Source organism: Ranitomeya imitator, chromosome 5, assembly GCF_032444005.1.
Source record: "Ranitomeya imitator isolate aRanImi1 chromosome 5, aRanImi1.pri, whole genome shotgun sequence".
Classification (NCBI taxonomy): Eukaryota; Metazoa; Chordata; class Amphibia; order Anura; family Dendrobatidae; genus Ranitomeya; species Ranitomeya imitator.
In genome coordinates this window covers 267,237,735-267,258,937 of record NC_091286.1, presented here as the reverse complement: position 1 = coordinate 267,258,937, position 21,203 = coordinate 267,237,735, and the positions used below count along the sequence as shown (strand labels likewise).

Genomic DNA, 21,203 nt, shown 5'->3' with positions numbered 1-21,203 from the left:
CCTCAAAGCACATTACCACACCCTACTGATAAAGCAAAGTATTCACTGGCTCCAAAATACAGACCCTCCGGTATGGATAGATTTAGAGATGGCAATAAACAACAACTGTCATCCAAAATCAATCATTCACAAAGCTCTTTTTGACAACCTTCCAGACTCTGTATCACACCCCCTTTTTCAGGAGGTGGCCAAAGCCTGGAATAAACTATCTTACCAGAAAAATGGCCTAAAACATTCAGATATCTTAAAAGACATTCCCATCTCCTTGGTATATTCTATAACCAATCAAACCCTCCCTAAGCTATGGGCAGACTCAAAAATTAAAAAAAATAGGTGATATATATTCGGACCGGACATTTGTAAATTTTCAAACCCTAAAAAGCAAATTTGGCATACACACATCCTCCTTTATGGAGTTCATGATTCTTAAAAAGAACATAGGGTCTTTCTTGGGAGACAAACCAAAATTCTCAGAATCTTCAATCAAATTACTTAATAACATCTGTCACCGTATATTTTGGAGCCATAAATTTATTTATAATAACTTCAATTCAGACTTTAATTTATCCAAGAGCCCCCCAATGATTAAGTGAGAACAAGATTTAAAGGATACATACAAAATTGAGGATTGGGAGGAGGCTTTCACCACTTCCTATCAATCAACTCTCTCCATGTCTCTCCAAGAAACCCATTTTAAGGTGATCTCGCGGTGGTACTACACCCCAAGCAGGTTAGCACACATAAGATCAACAAACTCCTCCCAATGTTGGAGAGGATGCGGTCAAAAAGGAGACATGATGCACATATTCTGGAGCTGCCCAATGGTAAACCCTCTCTGGAAAAAACTTTCTAGAGAAGTCATCAGCAAACTTACCAATGCTCCCTTCACTTTACAACCTCAAAATGCTCTGCTGTCTATTGGACTTGATCAGCTCGACCATAACTTAAAATTAACTATAATTCATATATGTCTAGTGGTGAAAAACTATATTGCTTTTCATTGGAAGAGTCAACAGATACCATCATTAAAAGATATCATACTAAGAGTTTCTCAGCACAGATCCCATGAGTTTCATTTTTCAATAGCGAATAATCAGTGTTCAAAATTCATGAAAAAATGGTCCAGATGGGACGAAATATTCCCTACCCCGATTACTTGAAGTGTTAGTCAAGTTCAGGCTCCATTTATTAATCATAAAGTGATTACCTTGATTCCTGTTTTATGTGGTCCTAATTTACACTCTTGGTTTCATTCCAAGACGTTTATTAACATGCTTGTAAGAATCTGTATATAGTTCTTGTTATCATATTTGTCCTATACAATATTACTGTATGATCATCATTATACCCCATTGTTAGGGGTTTGTTTCTCCCTACCTCCATACTCCTCCCCCTCCCCTCCTCCCCCCTCCTGATTTATCCCTCCCGGTTAAAGTTTAAAATTTAATAAAATATTTTGAAAGCAAAAAAATTAAGGGAACACTTAATCAACAGAATATAACTCCAAGTAAATCAAACTTCTGTGAAATCAAACCATCCACTTAGGGAGCAACACTGACAATGAATTTCACATGCTGTTGTGCAAATGGAATAGACAACAGATGGAAATTATTGGCAATTATCAAGACCCCCTCAATAAAGGAGTGGTTCTGCAGGTGGGGATCACAGACCACATCTCAGTACCAATGCTTTCTGGCTGATGTTTTGGTCACTTTTGAATGTTGGTTGTCCTTTCACACTCGTGGTAGCATGAGGCGGACTCTACAACCCACACAAGTGGCTCAGGTAGTGCAGCTCATCCAGGATGGCACATCAATGTGAGCTGTGGCAAGAAGGTTTGCTGTGTCTGTCAGCATAATGTCCAGAGGCTGTAGGCGCTACCAGGAGACAGGCCAGTACACCAGGAAACGTGAGGGGGGCCTTAGGAGGGCAACAACCTGGCAGCAGGACCGCTACCTCAGCCTTTGTGCAAGGAGGAACAGGAGGAGCACTGCCAGAGCCCTACAAAATGACCTCCAGTAGGCCACAAATGTGCATGTGTCTGCACAAACGGTTAGAAACCAACTCCATGTAGTAATATATGTTACTCCTTTGACCGCATATTTTGGGTTCACAGCAACAGCTTCCAAATGCAAATGCCACACATGGAATCAGCTGCAGACCTTTTATCTGCTTAATTGGACCTTTTATCTGCTTAATTGTTGATGGATGAGGGAATAGCCCATGCAGCCCATTAAAGAACGTTTTAGATAACTGTCCAATTACTTTTGTTCCCTTTAACCTCTTAACGACCAGAGTTATTTTTGGTTTTGCATTTTCATTTTTTGCTCCACTTCTTCCCAGAGTCATAACTTTTTAATTTTTTGGTCAAAATGGCCATGTGAGGGCTTGTTTTTTGCGGGACGAGTTGTACTTTTGAATGACACTATTGGTTTTAGCATGTCATGTACTACCAAATAGGAAAAAAATTCCAAGTGCGGTGAAATTGCAAAACAAGTGCAATCCCACACTTGTTTTTTGTTTGGCTTTTTTACTAGGTTCACTAAATGCTAAAACTGACCTGCCATTATGATTCTCCAGGTCATTATGAGTTCAAAGATATCAACAATATCTAGATTCTTTTTTATCTAAGTGGTGAAAAAAATGCAAACTTTGTTAAAAAAAAATTGTGCCATTTTGCGTTGACCAAAAAAACGCAATTCTGGCGTTTTTACTTTAATTCTCGCTATGCCGTTTAGCGATCAAGTTAATCAGTGATTTGAACTTTTATATATTTTTAAGTTTTTTAAAACTTTTTTTTTTTTACTTTTGGCATGCTTCAATAGTCTCCATGGGAGACTAGAAGATGCCACAACCCGATCAGCTCTGCTACATAGAGGCGATGATCAGATCATCTCTATGCAGTAGAATTACTCACTTGCTATGAGCGCTGACCACCGGGCGGCGCTCACAGCAAGCCGGCAGTCACGTCTCCAACAGATCAGTGACTTGCGATCACGTGATGGGGATCACTGGTGGGCGGATTTCCAGCGTGATTGCCGGAAGCGTGAGTTAAATGCTGTTCTCAGCGGCATTTAACAGATTAATAGCCGTGGGTGGATTCCAATTTCACCTGCGGCTGCTCCGGGCTCATATCAGCTGTTCAAAACAGCTGACATGTACCTGGAAAGATGTGGGCTCACCACTGGAGACCACATCAAAGGGAGGGTGTCCGACATCTGTGTAAATGCACGCCCGATGTCGGAAAGGGATTTTAAAAAATGCAGCTGCATAATAAAAAGCTGTAATTTCTAAACCCTTACTCTAGTTAGGATGTGATTACCCCAAAAGTAAAGCTGAGTCTGCACTTTAAGCCCATATTGATTATATAACTGAATCTTGAATATGTATTCTAAACAGTTAAAATGCCAAAACTTGTGTCACTGTCCAAATATTTCAGGACCTAATTATATATGTGTGTCAAGTATAGGGTGTAATATGTATGTGTGTAATATATAAGTGTCATTTAGAGGTCTGTAATTCTGAAAGTTGACATTAAAGGGAACCTGTCACCCCGTTTTTTCAGATTGAGATATAAATACTGTTAAATAGGGCCTGCGCTGTGCGTTACTATAGTGTATGTAGTGTACCCTGATTCCCCACCTATGCTGAGAAATACATTACCAAAGTCGCCGTTTTCGCCTGTCAATCAGGCTGGTCAGGTCGGGTGGGCGTGGTGACATCGCTCTTTTCTTCCCCAGCTTTCCGTTGGTGGCGTAGTGGTGTGCGCATGTCGCAGTGACGAATCCACTGCGCGCACGTGAAGAAGCAGCGCGCGATCTGCGCTATTACCCCCTGTCATCGGTGGGGGCGGCCATCTTCCTGGGGCCGCGCGTGCGCAGATGGAGTGCTCTGCTGCATGGGGCTTCAGGAAAATGGCCGCGGGATGCCACGCGTGCGCAGAAGAGATTGCGGCGGCTATTTTCCCAAAGCCGAGTTTGCGCGCAGTGGATTCGTCACTGCGACATGCGCACACCACTACGCCACCAACGGAAAGCTGGGGAAGAAAAGAGCGATGTCACCACGCCCACCCGACCTGACCAGCCTGATTGACAGGCGAAAACGGCGACTTTGGTAATGTATTTCTCAGCATAGGTGGGGAATCAGGGTACACTACATACACTATAGTAACGCACAGCGCAGGCCCTATTTAACAGTATTTATATCTCAATCTGAAAAAACGGGGTGACAGGTTCCCTTTAACAAGCCGAATACTAAAGGTGGATTCTGTTAGTATTTTCATTGGCTTGCCAATACAAGCGGTCGTCACTCACGTGCGATTTGCAGACTTGTGGTCAAGCGGGGGGCTGTAGGAACGCAGTTAAACGAAAGCTCCCCATGACTGCGTTGCCAAGGGAACTGGGGGAGAATCGTTTAAAATAAGGCAGGGGCAGTGGGGATTGGTTCAAGGGATAGGAGGAAAAGGGGTGGTCCGTAATTTGTAGGGCGGGTTTGTAGGGAAAAGTGCGGGAAAGGGGGCCATTACCTTTTAGTCAGCGAAGTGAGAAGACGTGCACGATGTCCTCCGTGGAAGCCATTCTGGGGCAGCTGCGGGAGATGGCGCGGTCCAGGCGTGGCGGCTGGCTGGAGGACCAGCTGGCAACGTTACTGGGCAGTCCTGGAGTCCAGGGGACCAGATCAAGAAGGACCCGTCCCCCGGAGCGTTTGTCCCCGAAGCTGGGAGCGCGTGGCAGCCGCCGGCCACGGAGCCCCTCTCGGGACCCTGCGGAGGGCGCGGGCCGTGGGTCACTTATCCATCCTGGCCCGCCCTCCGGCAGGAATCCTCCGGCCGGTGCTGCTGGCGCTGGGCGGTGGTCAGGAGCAGCGGCGGTGCAGGCCAGAAGAGATGCACAGGGCGCATCGGAAGTGCCTGCAGTGGATCCGGGTCAGGGGCCAAACATGGCGGTGGTGAGCAGGAGCATTACCCGGCGTGGAGCAGCATGGGCTGCGGCGATGGCTACGGTGACGATGAGAAGACTCCAGGGAGCAGCGGTGGCGCAGAGGAGCAGGAGCGATGGCGGCAGTGGTTCGGTGGCGGGTAACCCGGGGTCTGACCCACCCCGGGTGCCTGGCAGGACCGGCGATCCGAGAGGCAGGGTGACGGGCTGGCGTATCTCAACCCCTCAGCCTGGCCCAGTTCGGAGGGGTCGCAGTTTGGCAGCGGCTGGGGCTCGTGGCAGGGCCCAGCAGGAAGACAGGCCTGGAGACGGGCTGGCAGCCACCAGGTCCAGGTCGCACAGGAGGTCGAGGGAGAGGTCCATCTCTTCTGCTCTGGTCCCCCCTGGTGACGAGGAGGCCAGGGGCGCGGGCCAGGAGCAACACAGCGGCATGGAGGATTCCGGATCCGGGAGTGACCCACGCAAATTCGGTGATCGCACGGCTGGCGGGGACACAGCACCTGCGCAGCTTCGTGAGTTTGAGGCTGATTCTGTTGCGGCATTGGCTAGTGGAGTTCGGTCTGGGGATAGATGGTATGGGGGGGTCGATTTGGCTGGGAGAGGAGGGGCTAGCACTGTTGGGGGTCAGGGAGCTTTTGGCGGGTATGTCTCAGATTTTGAGGAGATTGGATGGGGGGGCCTTGATAGTGCGCGGTCGTTTCCGATAGGAGCATGGTTGCCAGCGTCTGGTCCGGGTGCAGGAGTGGTAGTGGGGTCTGATAGGGCGAGTGGTGTAGAGCAAGCGTCGGCGGCAGGGGTGTCGGTTCAAACGGAAAAGGATAAAGGGGATACGATTAAATTGGATGATAGAGCTAAGGGGAAGTTTATGTGTGTTTTGAGGGGCCGTTGGGGGCTCATTTAAAGAAAGAAATAAAAGAAAAAATTTGGAAAGATGAATATGTGGAGATTTTCTCCCTCCTGCCTTTGGAGAAGTTTAATTTGGACAAGGATAAGAAGGAGGATAGTAAAAAAGAGGAGGAAGAGAAGAGGCGCTGGCGAGTAATACCGCAGATGTTTGTGAATTGGCAGCAGGCGTTTTCAATTTTGGCAAGTGTTATCGGGGAAAAGTTTCCGGAGAACTGTTCGGGCCTGTTTTGCTACTTGGATGCTATAGGGGAGGCATATAGGGCGTACGGGGGCCAGGCGTGGCTACGGTATGATGAGCAGTTTCGGCAAAGGAAGGCGGTCAGGCCTGAGATAAAATGGGATCAAAAAGTCATAGGGTTGTGGTTGAAAGTTATGGCTCCAACACGGTTTGGGCAGTCCTTTCATGGGGGGGAGGGAGTAGCGGTCAGCAGTCGGGACAGGGATCTGGGGGACAGGAGTCACAGGGGGCTAAGGACAAAACAGGGAGGTGTTGGCAGTTCAATGACGGCCAATGCAAATACGGCAGTACATGCAAGTTCAAGCATGTCTGTTCTCACTGCAGCGGGGCCTCGCATGGAGCGGTAAAATGTTTTAAAAAGGCAAGGGGTAAACCAGAAGTGGGAGGCGGTCAAGGGGGTGGCACTAGTGAAGGTTTTATCTAAGTAGGTATCCAGATCGGGAAAAGGCGAGGCTACTGTGGGAAGGTTTTTCAGAGGGTTTTCGGATTCCTCATCCGGCTCATACTATCCCATTTTCAAAAAAGAATTTGAAGTCGGCTAATTTACAGGCGGACGTAGTTACGGCTAAATTGGCGAAGGAGGTTGAGTTAGGGCGTATGGCGGGGCCTTTTAGTTTTTTACCTGTGGAGGGGGTGGTTGTTTCGCCTCTGGGGGTTGTCCCTAAGAAAGAGCCTAATAAGTCGCCTGATTCAACCTCTGTCATATCCAAAGGGCCAGTCAGTTAATGACGGCATCACTGAAGAGCTTTGTTCTGTGGTATATACTTCTTTTGATGCTGCGGTACAATGGGTGCGTAGGTATGGCGCAGGTGCGTTAATGGCTAAGACAGATGTTGAATCGGCTTTCTGATTGCTTACGGTTCACCCCGATAGTATCCCGCTGTTTGGATGTTTTTGGAACGGGGGTTTCATTTGGATAGGTGTTTGCCTATGGGTTGTTCGATTTCCTGCTCGCTGTTTGAGGCCTTTAGTACTTTTCTTGAGTGGGTTGTTCGGGATGTTTCCCAGGTTCCGTCTGTCATCCACTACTTGGATGATTTTTTGTTTGTCGGCCTGCCGGATTCTCTGCTGTGTGGCAATTTGTTGGCTAACATGGAATGGGTGGTGGGACAGTTTGGTGTGCCTTTGGCACGGGAAAAAACGGAGGGACCTTGCACGGTTTTGAGTTTTTTGGGTATTCTCATAGACTCGGAGAGGATAGAGTGCAGGTGACCTGAGGAGAAGTTGTTGGCTTTACGGCAGGAGGTGCTGAGATGTGAAAAGTTGTGCAAGGTTACGTTAAAAGAGTTGCAGTCACTGTTGGGGCGTTTGAATTTTGCATGCCGTATCATGCCTATGGGTAGAATATTTTGTAGGAGATTGTCCAGGGCGACTGCTGGAGTGCGGTCGGCACATCATTTTGTACGTTTGAATAAAGAGCGTAGAGAGGATTTAGTCATCTGGCGGTGTTTTTTTGGATAATTATAACGGCAGGGCTTTGATTCAACAGGAAGATTTGAATGATTTTGATTGCGAAATTTTTACGAACGCAGCAGGCAGTGTTAGATATGGGGCCTATTGTGCAGGAAAATGGAGTGTTGGAGGATTGCCTGATTGGTGGTGTGAAGCTGGTTTAACTAAAAATTTGGCATTGCTTGAGCTGTTTCCGATTGCGGTTTCGGTGTTTATTTGGGGTAGTACGTTTAAGGATAGGCGGGTACGTTTCCTGTTATGGACCTGGTGGTTAGGAGCACCCGGAATGACCTGATGGTTAAACTAACACAGGACAAGCTCTGGGAAGTGGGAGCTCTGCTGACCGCAACCCCTAATCCTATCACACACACTAGAAATAGCCGTGGAGCGTACCTAACTCTACCTAGACGCCTCTTCACAGCCTAAGAGCTAACTAGCCCTAGAGATAGAAAATAAAGCCTACCTTGCCTCAGAGAAATTCCCCAAAGGAAAAGGCAGCCCCCCACATATATTGACTGTGAGTTACGATGAAAGTCACAAACACAGGAATGAAACAAGTTTCAGCAAAGGGAGGCCAGACTTACTAAACAGACTGAGGATAGAAAAGGTAACTTTGCGGTCAGCACAAAAAACTACAAAAAGACCACGCAGAGTGTGCAAAAAGACCCCCGCACCGACTCACGGTGCGGAGGTGCCACTCTGCATCCCAGAGCTTCCAGCTAGCAAGGCAAAATCATAATAGCAAGCTGGACAAGAAAACAAAGAACAACAAATAAACTAGCAGGGACTTAGCTTCTGCTGGAGTAGACAGGTCACCAGAAAGATCCAAGAGCGAACTGAACCAGTACTAGAACATTGACAGCTGGCATGGAGTAACGATCTGAGTGGAGTTAAATAGAGCAGCCAGCCAAAGAATAAACTAGGTCACCTGTGGAAGGAACCTCAGAACCAGCAGCTCCACTCACAGCCACTAGAGGGAGTCCATGGACAGAACTCGCCGAAGTACCATTCATGACCACAGGAGGGAGTTCGATAACAGAATTCACAACAGTTTCCATTGCGATAATTTGAGTGTGGTGGCGGTGATTAATAGTCTTTCTTCTTCCTCTCCCCCGGTAATCAGACTGGTTTGGGAGTTAGTCTTGCGGTGCCTGGAGTTAAATACATGGATTTCGGCTGTACATGTTCCTGGTGTTCAAAACTCTATAGCGGATGCTTTGTTTCGTTTGCAGTGGGAACGTTTCTGGGTGTTGGCTCCAGAAGCAGAGGATGCAGGAACGACATGCCCTTCTCATTTGTGGCGGATTGTTGCGGACGAGGAGGTCGGTTGATACAGGCCTCGGTGTCGGGAAGGACATGGTCAGGTTATGAATCATCATGGCATATCTGGGAAGGGTGGTTGGAACAGTTGGGCTCAGTTGAATCGGATGGTGACAGAGTGATGGCGATTTTGCTTTTGATTGGGTCGGCGGAGGAATGGGGTTGGTCGGTGTCAAAGCTGAACAAATTTATAGCTGGTTTGGCTTTTGGTTTTAAGCTTCAGGGTTCCGCGGATGTTACTAAGGATTTCTTGATTCGGCAGGCGTTGAAAGGTTTTCGGAAGGGTTCGTCAACTTGCGATGCGCGTAGGCCCATATCTTTTGGGACGTTGGAGCGTTTGGGGAAGCGTTGGGGGGAATTTGTAGTTCTCACTTTGAAGCTGTTTTGTTTCGGTTGGCGTTTTCATTGGCCTTTTTTGGGGCATTGAGACTCGGTGAGTTGGTATCCCCTAATAGGTTTAAAGCGGGGGGTTGTTAGCGGAGGATATGGAATTTTGGGCTGGTGGAATTGCCTTTTGGATTCGGCGGACAAAGACCGATCATTTGGGTAAAGGAAGACGTGTGGTTTTAGGGAAGGTGGTTGGGGGTTTGATGTTCCCCCATCGGTGTTTGGAGGCTTATTGGGGTTTGTGGCCTGACAGGTCTGGCCCACTTTTACGGCACCGACAAGGTGAGTTTTTGTCGCGGTTTCAGTTCACGGCAGTATTGAGAAAAGAGCTGACATTGTTAAGCCTTGACCCTTTTTCCTTTGGGTCACACTCATTTCGGATTGGGGTGGTATCTGAGGCTGCTGGTTTGGGTTTGGGGCCGGAGGTTATTCGGCGTATTGGCAGGTGGTCATCTAATTGGTTTGTCTTATGCTCGTCATTGATGTAGGTTACTTGTTTGGTGGGTATTAATTGTTGTTGTATTTTGCAGGTCGGACCCCACTGCTGGCTTGGATATTCGGACACTCTTTTGTACATTGGGGTGCGATTCGTGCCGATGCTAGGCAAGATGGTAGGCAACTGGGTTTTAAGAGAGATGCGTGGTGGTCCGATGGTTGGGTTTTCGGGGCATGTTGTGGTGCAGGATACTATCCGAGTTTGCCCGCGCTGCTAGTTTGGATCGTTCCCTGGACATTGTTGTGGTGCATTTGGGTGGGAATGATTTGGGGTCTAAGCCGGTGAGAGAGTTAATTCGGGATATCCGTTTTGATTTTTTGAGATTGTGGGTATCCTTTCCAGGGATGGTGACAGTTTGGTCTGACATCGTGCCTAGGAAAACGTGGAGGGCGGTACGTTCATTAAGGGGATCAATAGGGCCCAGGTGAAGCTGAACAGGGCCGTGGCAAGCTTTGTTTCCCGTAATGGGGGTGTGGCAGTTCAGCATTTTGAGTTGGAGGCTGGTGTGGGAAATTTTGGGAGGAATGATGGCGTTCATTTGAACGATATTGGTTTGGATTTGTGGATGTTGGCCATACAGGAAGGGGTTGAGAGAGCCTTGGCGGTGGTGGGGCAATCGCGACCCTGAGGTGTTCAGTGCTGCTCGTGGTTGGCGGGGGGTGGGGTTCTTGGAGTTGGTGTTCTTTGGGGCTGATCTGGCTTTGGTTTACTGGCTCTGGATGGGGAGTTTACCTCGGGAGCTTTGGGGTTTGTTTGCCCGGAAAACGGGTTACATGGTGCCCTCGAGCTGGAGCCCTCCCCTCAAGTTTTTTATACAAATGGTGTTATTTATGTTTGTTTTGCTAATAAAAATGGCCGCTGTGGCCAAATTATCCAAAGAAATAATTGTCTTGTCTTAATTGAGGGTAAGAAGCATATCTTTGGGTGAATGTGGTCGGGGGTAGGCACTATGCGGTATCTCGAAGGTCCAAGCTTGGGATACGCAGTCATGTACCAACTAACGTCTCCCCCTGCTTCTCTCAAACACCTTTAGGATTCGCCACATCACTTTAAAGTTACAGAATTACATACATAGGGGTAAACATGTCAGTCTAGGGCAGTAGAGAAGGGAGTAGCCACCGGGAATCAGCCTTTTTGGCTAGTCATCCTAATCACCTCATACCCAGACCGATTTTAAATAAATGTTTTCTCTGAAATGCGGCAGCATATCAGAATAAAACACGGCTTCAATAATGGAACAAATGTCTGATTCATGCGGCGCGTGGTTCGTGCAGTAGGAATCAGCTGTCAGGTTCCCTTATCTTGTGGCAAAACAACATCAGAAGCCGCAGCCTTATTCGTTACAACAGGGGCGGACACAGACAGCTTGGGGCCCCTGTGCAGAAAATGTGTCTGGGCCCCCCTCCTTTTAAGGCGACAAAGATACTGTATATATATATATATGTATATATATATATATATATACATACATACATACAAACACACACACTAAGGGACTGTGCTATACATAAGTGAGTACACTTTATACTGATGGACTGGGTTAGGCATAATAATCGACAATAACGTCTTCCTCCTCCTTCCCCTGTTCCTAAATCCATTATAAATCCCCCTTCCTCCCATCCCAATCCCCCACACCTCTCATTGTCCTCCTCCCCCTTGCATCCCATTATTACCCTCTCCCCCACCCCCATTATTGCTTTCTCCTCACCACCCCATTATTGCACATTCCACCACCTCCATCATTGCCTCCTCCCCATCACCCCATCATTGTCCTTTCCACTGCACCATCATTGCCTTCTCCCCCACCACGCCATCGTTACCCATTCCACCACCTCCATCATTTCCTCCTCCCCCACCACCCCCATTATTGCCCATTCACAAACTCCATCATTTCCTCCTCCCCCACCACCCCCATTATTGCCCATTCACAACCTCCATCATTTCCTCCTCCCCAACCACCCCCATTATTGCCTATTCACAACCTCCATCATTTCCTCCCTCACCAACCCTATCATTGCCATCTCTGTCAACCCAATCATTGCCTTCTGCCCCATCATTGTCCTCAACCGAATTACTGCCTTCTGCCCCATCACCCCCATCATTGCCCTCTCCTCCACCTACACACAGACACACACAGCACCATTCACCTCTCTGCACACACACACAGCACCAGTCACCTCTCTGCACACACACACCACCATTCACCTCTCAGCATACACACACACACGGCACCAGTCACCTCTTTGCATACACACACCTCACCACACGGTATCCCAAATGATCGCACCATCGCCGGCAGCTTCCTGTCTCGCACAGCCGTGATGCTGAAAGATGATGTCATTCAGCCGCTGCTGTGCGAGTCATAACAGCTCCAGATCCAACCTGGCGGGCATTCTTTGACTTTTGCTCCCTCGGGTATATGGCGCCAGCTTGTGCTCTGTCCCCCAGTTATACAGCAGACGTATCGTCCTCGTTGTTTCATATCCATACACCCCCCACCTCGGGGACGGACGCCGCTCCTCACCTGCATCGGACTGTACAGCTGGCCCCTGGGGGTCCCAGTTGTGGTTGCCATCGTGTCGGGAGCAACCACGCAAACGGGCCTCTGAATTTCCTGGGATCTTGTGGCCCCGCATAATGTGCAGAGGATTGTGGGAGGATCATTCAGTCAGCACTCGCACTGCAGCAAGAAAGGCAGTAAGTAAGAGTGAAATGGATCAATTCCCTGCAGCTCTGCTACCATTTTCTGTTGCAGGCAGCGGAGTGCAGGGATTGCTCACTAGCCGCCGCACATGAGAGCAATCTGGCCAGGGGCCCCTCGGGGCCAGATAAACTGTCCAGATTGCCCTCATTATTAGCTGCCCTGGAGCCTCTGGGCCCCGGTGCAGCCACATCGGTTGAACCGGCGGTATGTTCGCCCATGCGTTACATGGCGTCACTTCTATCTATATAATGCCTTAATGTGGAAATGAAAACCATTCCATCAATTTAATACAACATTAGCAGCTAAGCTGCCTAGTATGAGGTTCTGCAGTAGCTGAGGTGTATTATGAGGTTTCTGCTGCAGCTGAGGTGTGTTATGATGTTCTGTGCAGCAGCTAAGCTGTGCATTCAGAGGTTTGCAGCAGCTGAGCTACAGGCCTAGTTAGAGGACTTAGGAGGGTTGATTCTACCGACAGATTACCTTTAACCCCTTCCTGACATGTGCCATATACTGTGCCGCATTCCCGCAACCCGCCGTAAATATAAGGTGCTGTGATCGCATTGGCTCATGCTGAGCGACACCACGATCAAATACGGGTATCAGCGCTATATGAGAGCTGACACCCTGCAGCAAGTCCCACAATCGATGCTAGCACCAATCACAGGCGTTTAAATTAGCGTCTAAATTTTCCTCGTTTTCGCTAAATTTCAGATATTTTCACAAATAAATGTAAGTCATATCGAACAAATGTTACCACTATCATGAAGTACAATATGTCCCAACAAAACATTCTCAGAATCACCTGGATCCATTGTAGCGTTCCACAGTTATTACCTCATAAATTGACTGGTCAGAAATGTAAAATTTGGCTTGGTCATGAAGGTGAAAACAGACTTCGGGGTGAAGGGGTTAACCTCTTCACAACATTCAACGTAAATTTATGTCATGGTCTGGAAGGGCTTTCTTCAGAACTTGGTCTCACCACCGGCACTAGGGAATCCTCACGTTGCACGCTGCATACAATGTGAGGATTCACAAATCTGCTGTCACTTAGAGTGACTGCAGACTTTTTGTTTAAGGAACTACAAAAGCAAAAACTGGCAAAGGACCTGGGACTATAGAAACTATAATTGTGTCGCAACTGCTGATCCCAGTACACTTAGTGATATATCGATGGAATCAGGGTTCTCTTTTTCAACATTATGCTACTTCCAGATGAGGTAGCCAAATCCTGGTGACAGATTCCCTTTAAGTACTGTGTAAAAGTAAGTGACCGAGACCACACTGGATTACCTTTACATTTCTTAGCAGAGTTGCATTACATGGCCTTAGGAAGCACAGTCGTCTGTCCTTTCTCATTTCACACTTGCTGTTCTCATTGGTAACCCGTATAGATATTCCCATTCCACACGTCTTAGAACATGGACTCCAACCACTTGCCTGTACAAGACATTTTCTTTTCCAAACAAGGGGTAAAATCCTTGACACTGAAATACAGTGCAACATGGTTATTACAGACACCAATGCATTGTGATGACGTACAGAATTTCTAGACTTTCCTTGAGGTGCAGTGGTTAATGAGAGGTTATATTATCAAATGGTTGCACTAAAATGCCAAGTAGCATGAATTTTTTATTTGCGCATGCAAACTCCAGCGCATCAACATATATGATTAGCAGTAATTATACAATTAATAGCATCTCAAATACCTTCTCATTGTGGAGGACAAGATTAATGTTTCTGAAAAAGTGCTCTTGTAAGTTAACACAATATTTAATGCAGGGATGGGCGGCAAGCTGATACAATTCCATGATACAATGTTGCACAAGTAATCCTATCATGATCACTGTACATAATAATCAGAAAATGATGACTATCACTATTCAAAAAAGTTTTCTAGCTCTGAGAGTGTAGGCGCTCTGGATTCCAGGCAGTAGTGCTTGCTTACTCAAGCCATCATGGCAAATAAATTGCTGACATTTTTTAAAGTCCTTATTTCTAGCGTTTTTTTTAAAGATTTTGGTCTTTAAGCTATTTTGTGATCCATTGATGACTTTTACCTTAAATTAGTAATAATAATAATCTTTATTTTTATATAGCGCTAACATATTCCGCAGTACTTTACAGTACTTTACACATTATCATCACTGTCCCCGATTGGGCTCACAATCTAAACTCCCTATCAGTATGTCTTTGGAACCTTACCTTACATTCTACCAGTTTATTCCCAAAATGTATCCCCAACAACTAGATTGCACCAAATTCCTTGGGCCAGCAAAGTAAAAAACTCCCTATGCACATCCTTGTTAAAGATGACATGTGTATATTATCCATAAAAAAATGTGAATGAGGCTAAAAAGCCCCCATGCACAACATATTGTCATCTGCTGATTTAGGAGGGATCAGTAACCATCTGATGTGATAGGGGCTTGTCAACTGAGGTTGTGGGAGAAAAGCATCAGGTTGATTAAACTCAAACACTGATCATTTGGGTTACTCCACTCTCCCTATAGAGAATTTCTGAAAAATTGTCCAAGGAAATCCGGAGAGACAGTTATTTTCCGAGAGACGTGGTTTGGCCAACAGCTCCTGTATGTAAGGTGGACTCCTAACATAAACAGCAATATGCAAATATATCTAATACATATCATATAGCAATATAAAGTGCTATTCTGAAAACCTTTCACTTAAAAGCTAAATTCAGTAAAAAGACAATACCTACTAATCAAACTGATTCAAGAAATGACTTGATGTTTTTTGGCCAAATCTATCGTGTACCTGAAAGGAAGACATGGGTGTAAAGCTGTCAGAGCAGGAAGCGGGTTAAAAGCCAAATATATCTGCAATACACAAAAGCATGTTATATTATTGCATATGTAACAGAGTATATGGCCATGCCAACAGCATATAAAGCGAAAGCTGTCATATGACAATGCTGATAAAATACTTTAGGTGATAAAATATACATAAGCGTAAAGGGTGAATCTGAGAGTGATGTTTTATACGCTACTCAATCTAAAAGGGCATTTTGGTAAGATGCGCCAAACTTATTCTGAGACGATGGGGCATATTTATCAATCCTGTATAATCCTTATACAATGCACACTTAGACTTGACGGTCTTAGAATGTGCCAATTTTATCTAGTTTGGAAAATTGGGGACACCTTTACATTTTCTAGTCTAGGTTTACATCACTTATTCGTTGACTAGAAGATTTGGAGCACAAAGTTTTACATAAACCATGCCCCCTTTGGAGAGGCCACACCTCCTTGTCAGGCAAAGCACAAAAAGTATCTGAAACATAAGATAAATATGGTGCAAGCCATGAAAGATAGTTTTTGGGACAAATTGCTCTTATGCATTTGTTTTGATATGACCTCTGTTTTCCATGCTATGATTTGTTTCTCATGCCAAATACAACTGAGAAAAAAATATGCAGATCTGAACTGCCTCATTGAATAACATTATTTATTAGTGTAATCTGATTTTTTTTATTTTTTTTTATCAGATTGCACTAGTCCAACTTATATGCAAGAGTGAGCGAACCCTTAGTGTAAGCATGGTCACATAGGCCAGAAGAGGATTGGAGCAGTGCTGGAAACTGGGGAAGTTGGTGACCGTTTAGTATTTTAATACACTATATTACATACATACGGTAATTAGGAATGATTAGGGAAACTAAATTGCTGGGACATCTTCTTTACAGAGAATCTGCAGCCTAGTAAATAGTGTCCTCTTTATGGGGGCATCTACTAGTAACATCCATATGTGACTGACCAGTGTCAGATGTGGTGCCAAGTAACATTGACTCCGGGGGACCACTGTTCAGCCACATGCAAGTATTCCATGACCCTCATTCACAAATTTACCAATGTTTTCATATAATAATACACTGGATAATTTGTTACATGAATGATGATGATGCACATAGATAATCAAGCGTATTGTGTCAACTATTGCTCATATAGGGGGTGGGAGACCCACATTTGTGCAGGAGCCCACTGGAGAAATCACCTGTTCTCCTGTGAGCCAGTCCAAGGAAGTGTGTAATTCATGTTGAAATTTGCTGTATTTTGCCTAAACTCACATCTAATTGCAACATGTTGTGTGTTCCTAGATTGGCCAATAGTGAATCTCGAAACTTGTGATACATTTTTCCAATGCATTTTTGTGCCCAGCGGATGTCAAACTGGATAGGTACATAAAAGCTAGAGATTAGTGAATCAATTCAACGTAAATCAAATTCGTGTTGAATTTGTGGAAACTCATTGGATCCAGCGAATCTGAATAATTTGCAATTCGATTCCTGACATTCGCCAAAAATGCCCACCACTATTTTTACACAATATAGAAGATTTCATCAGCAAAAAAAGGCCTCACATGACCTCGGGCGAGACCAAGTGGGCATCACAATACTTCCTTACATCTACCACATCACATTTTATAGCACAGGGTATTATAGCCTGTATAAAAGCCAAGGCAAGGAATGCAGCAAAGCAACCATTTTAGGATGAATCTGATTAGTGAGGGGAGGTCACAGCTCAGAGTTTACCAATTGAAACAAAGAGAAAAAGGGTATAAACTGTGAATAACTCTTGCGATAGTGTTTGAAAGGAATTCAGTACATCCGAGGAGACCTCAGAGTTTTATAAACATATTTCAAGGTGATTGGAGTACCTGCAAATTGGAAAAATGTGCCAAAGCTGACAAATTTGAACTCTAAAAGACTGCAGCTAGATAGATGATAAAAATTGATAGATAATAGCGATAGATAGCATAAGATAGATTACTCGTACCTGGTATGAATGTGTAGTCTGTCATATCTGGGTTCTTCTCCAATGCACAATTTGTTAGATCAGACTTTTTTTTCACGAGTCCTGTGGCATCTGTACAGCGGCTATCAGATTGTTTGGAATTAGGTATAGGGGTGCATCCGATGGTGTCACTTATGCACAGACATGTGTAAAAAGGACTGGGCTGGAAGGACTGGCCATTTTGATAAAGCACCCCATTGAGTTCACATCCAACAGCAAATATATCTAAACGTTTAAGAAAAATCTATGAATAATAACTTGTATTTGGTAGAAACCTACAATAACATATACTGGTGACATCAATTAAAAGTGCCCCTTCTTTATCTAAAGAAGCTAGCTATCTAACACTACCCTATTAAAGTGTTTCAGATGACATAATGACCTGTATGTGCACGAATAAGAAAGACTTCCTTCACGCAACATTGTGTAATGAATTCAGAAATGAGTTGAAGTTGGCAAGCCATTTGGCAGTTCTACACTTGAACAATGCCAAAATAGGCAGCTAAGGAAGTTGTAACCAATAAGTCAATTCATCGTTTTTCCAAAAGTGAATTGAAAAAAATGTACCATATATGGCATTTGATCAACCATGATGAAAATAAGTTCAATCTCAGGTGTTAGTACCATCCAATAAATCTCCACCAGTCATGTTCATAAAACTGTTTCTGTGAAAGATGTAAAATAAACCCCTTAAAGGAGTTTTCCCATGAACAAAGTACATTTTGATTAATAATAGATCTCGGAATAAAAATAAGTTCCACAATTGGATGTTTGTTTGTTTTTCTAAATGTTCCTGTGCTGAGATAATCTTATAAATGTGCCCCTGCTGTGTAATGTCTGAGTCTGACCGTATAGGGACATGGTCTGATCATACCACAGCTCCTGGGCAGGGGAGGAAGCAAAAGAGTATACAGACCGCACAGCATGGGATTGCAAATTATTCTTTCTGTGAGGCAAAACATTTTAATTACCGTAATTATTAATATTTTACTTCAAAGAAAGAATCAGCTGTGATTCCCTGCTGTCCTGTCTATATGCTCTCTTTTGCATCCTCCCCTGCTCTACTATGTTCAGTCCATGTTCCTGTATGGTCAGACACGGCCATTACACAGTACATAGCATGGGCACATGTATAATATTATCCAGGGACAGGGACATTTTTTTTTAAGCACAAACAATTGTGGCTGCACTATGTTCAGACCATGTTCCTGCATGGTCAGACACAGCCATTACACAGTAGACAATAGAGGCACATGTATAGGATTATCCAGGGACAGGAACATTTTTTTAAAACACATACAGTTGTAGAATGTATTATTATCCAAAGATCTATTGATTCAAATGTTAAAATTAGCTTGGATATTGGGAAAACCCCATTAAAGCAAATGTCAACATTTTAATACCATGTGGTTTTTACTTCCAGTCTGCAGAGCTAATTTACTTCTTATTCTATCAGTAAAGAGGTTAAAATGCCATCCAAATGAATTTATGAAATTCTACCATCAGTAGAGGTGAGATTAGCAGCTTACTGTACATCGCATTATTAGTGAGTTCAATATAGAAACAATATGCAATTAGCTTTTACGCTCCCCTAGTGGTGGACGTAGAATTTTATCATTTAAGGATGACCTGTCACCAAGTCATAAGTGCCCAGTTTTTGTTTTTATTTAATTCCTGCTGCTCAATTATTTATTTATTGTTTTGTCTTATTTGAATCCTCTATACGGTTTCAGAGATATCCCTCAACAGGGCGGTCAAAGTACACCTGTGCCAGAGGACATTATCGTAAGAAGATGGGAGGCCCCGGACCAGACCGCGATACCCATTGGACCGGACCGCAGCGGGAACGCCCCTGAGTGAGTATAATATAACCTCTTTTTCTCATCTTTCAGTCTACATTGGGGGCTTATCTACAGCATTACAGAATGCTGTAGATAAGCCCCTGATACTGATTGGCTTAGCTCACCTTCGATTTTGGGGGTGACAGGTTCCCTTTAAAATTAATCAACAATTTCTAATTTTTCTAACAAAATTTAATTTACAAATTTACATTTTTTTTAGGAATCACATCACATCTGAAGTGACTTTGGGGGCATATATTAAAGAAAATATCCAAAAGTGACACCATTCTAAAAACTGTACCCCTCAAAGTCCTCAAAACCACATTCAAGAAGTTTAATAACCTTTCAGCTACTTCACAGGAACTGAAGAAATGTGGATGGAAAAAATGAGCACTTAACTTTTTTTTTTACAGAAAATTTACTTTAGTCCCCATTTTTTTATTTTCCCAACGGTAACAGGAGAAAATGGACATCAATGTTTGTTGTGCAGTTTCTTCTGAGTATGCCTATACCTCATATGTGGGGTAAAAATACTGTTTGGATGCACGGCAGGGCTCATAAAGGCAAGACCACCATTTGACTTTTTGAATGCAAAAATGCCTGAAATTAAGTGTGTATGCCATGTCACATTTGGAGAGTCCCTGATTTGCCTAAACAGTGAAAAAAAACAAAAGTGACCTCATTTTGGAAACTAGACCCGTCAAGGAATGTGTCTAGATGGGTGGTGAGCACCATGAACCCCAGGTGCTTCACAGAAGTTTATAGCATAGAGCTGTGAAAATAAAAAATCTAATTTTTCCCACAGAAATGTACTTTTAGCCCCAATTTTTTTTAATCTTTACAACGATAACAGGGGAAAATGTACCCTAAATTTGTTTGTGTAATTTCTTCTAAGAATGCTGATAGCACATATGTGGGGGAAAACTACGCTTTTGCTGCATGGCAGGTCTCGGAATTGCATAGAGCACCATTTGACTTTTTGAACGCAGAAATGGCTAGAATTGAGTGCGGACGCCATGTCGCATTTGGAGAGCCCCCGATGTGCCTAAACAGTGGAAACTCCCGAAAAATTACCCCATTTTCGAAAGTATACCCCTCAAGGAATGTGTCTACATGTGTGGTGAGCAGTTAAAACCCCCCAGGTGCTTCACAGAAGTTTATAACCTAGAGCCGTGAAAGTAAAAAATCACATTGTTCCCACAAAAATGTACTTTTAGCCCCATTTTTTTATTTCCACAAGGATAACAGGAGAAAATGGGCCATAAAATGTGTTGTGCAACTTCTGCTGAGTACGCTGATATCCCATATGTGTGGCAAAAGTGCTACTCCCTGTTCTCTCCCTTCTGTACAGTTCACAGAATATGTTTAGAAAATTCTTCTATAGAAGATAATGCGTAATCTCTAAACTATTGTCATCTATGGTGCATGTAGCCCCCGTAAAGCATATCTTTAAATACTATTACAGGCACGCTAATTATAGCACTGTGTAACCCATGTGTTTTCTTACAGAAGTTTTCATATCATAACATCACTGTATATGATGTCCATAATTGTTCATGTGTTGCAGCTCCCCACTTGCCACTGCTTAATGATGGCATTTACCTTACGCAAAGTTTCAGGTGAAAACTGTCAGTGTCAAGTGGGCGGAGGAGCTGCAGTTCATAAATACTTGGGACTCCACAAATTCAGCTGAAAATTCACTTTTTTATTATCATAAAGGTATTATGGTATTTAATTAAAAAGGTTGTCTAAAATACTATATTCCGGGGGCAGCATGAATCAGGCACTGGGTGTATGATTTCAGCCGGGTATGTTTGACACTGAAAGTGCACAGCATTTGAGAGAGAAACATACTTTAAAAGCTTCTCCATTTTGCTAACAGAAATATACAATTTGATTAATAATTATACAATTCACTAATGAGACTGATCCTATATTTAAAAGGGGTTCTCTGAGAAATAATCCAAAGTGGCCTATTTCCGTTTGCAGCCCACCCTAGTCAAGCATTAAGATGAGTTGCAGCATGAGGAAAATCATTTTTGAGCTACTATATACAGTGCCTTGCGAAAGTATTTGGCCATTATATAAGTATTTGGCTCCCTGGAACT

At 44.3% G+C, this 21,203-nt stretch overlaps 1 protein-coding gene across 1 annotated transcript in view; it reads right to left on the bottom strand.

Moving 5' to 3' along the window:
• CCN6 (cellular communication network factor 6) overlaps window positions 1-21,203 on the bottom strand; it is a 31,654-nt gene that overhangs the window by 8,066 nt on the left and 2,385 nt on the right. Inside the window, exons 2-3 of the mRNA XM_069726156.1 lie at window positions 17,237-17,479; window positions 13,734-13,927 (exon numbers count right to left, since the gene is read on the bottom strand). Coding sequence (XP_069582257.1) covers window positions 13,734-13,927; window positions 17,237-17,479 — 437 coding nt within the window. The remainder of the gene's footprint in view (window positions 1-13,733; window positions 13,928-17,236; window positions 17,480-21,203) is intronic.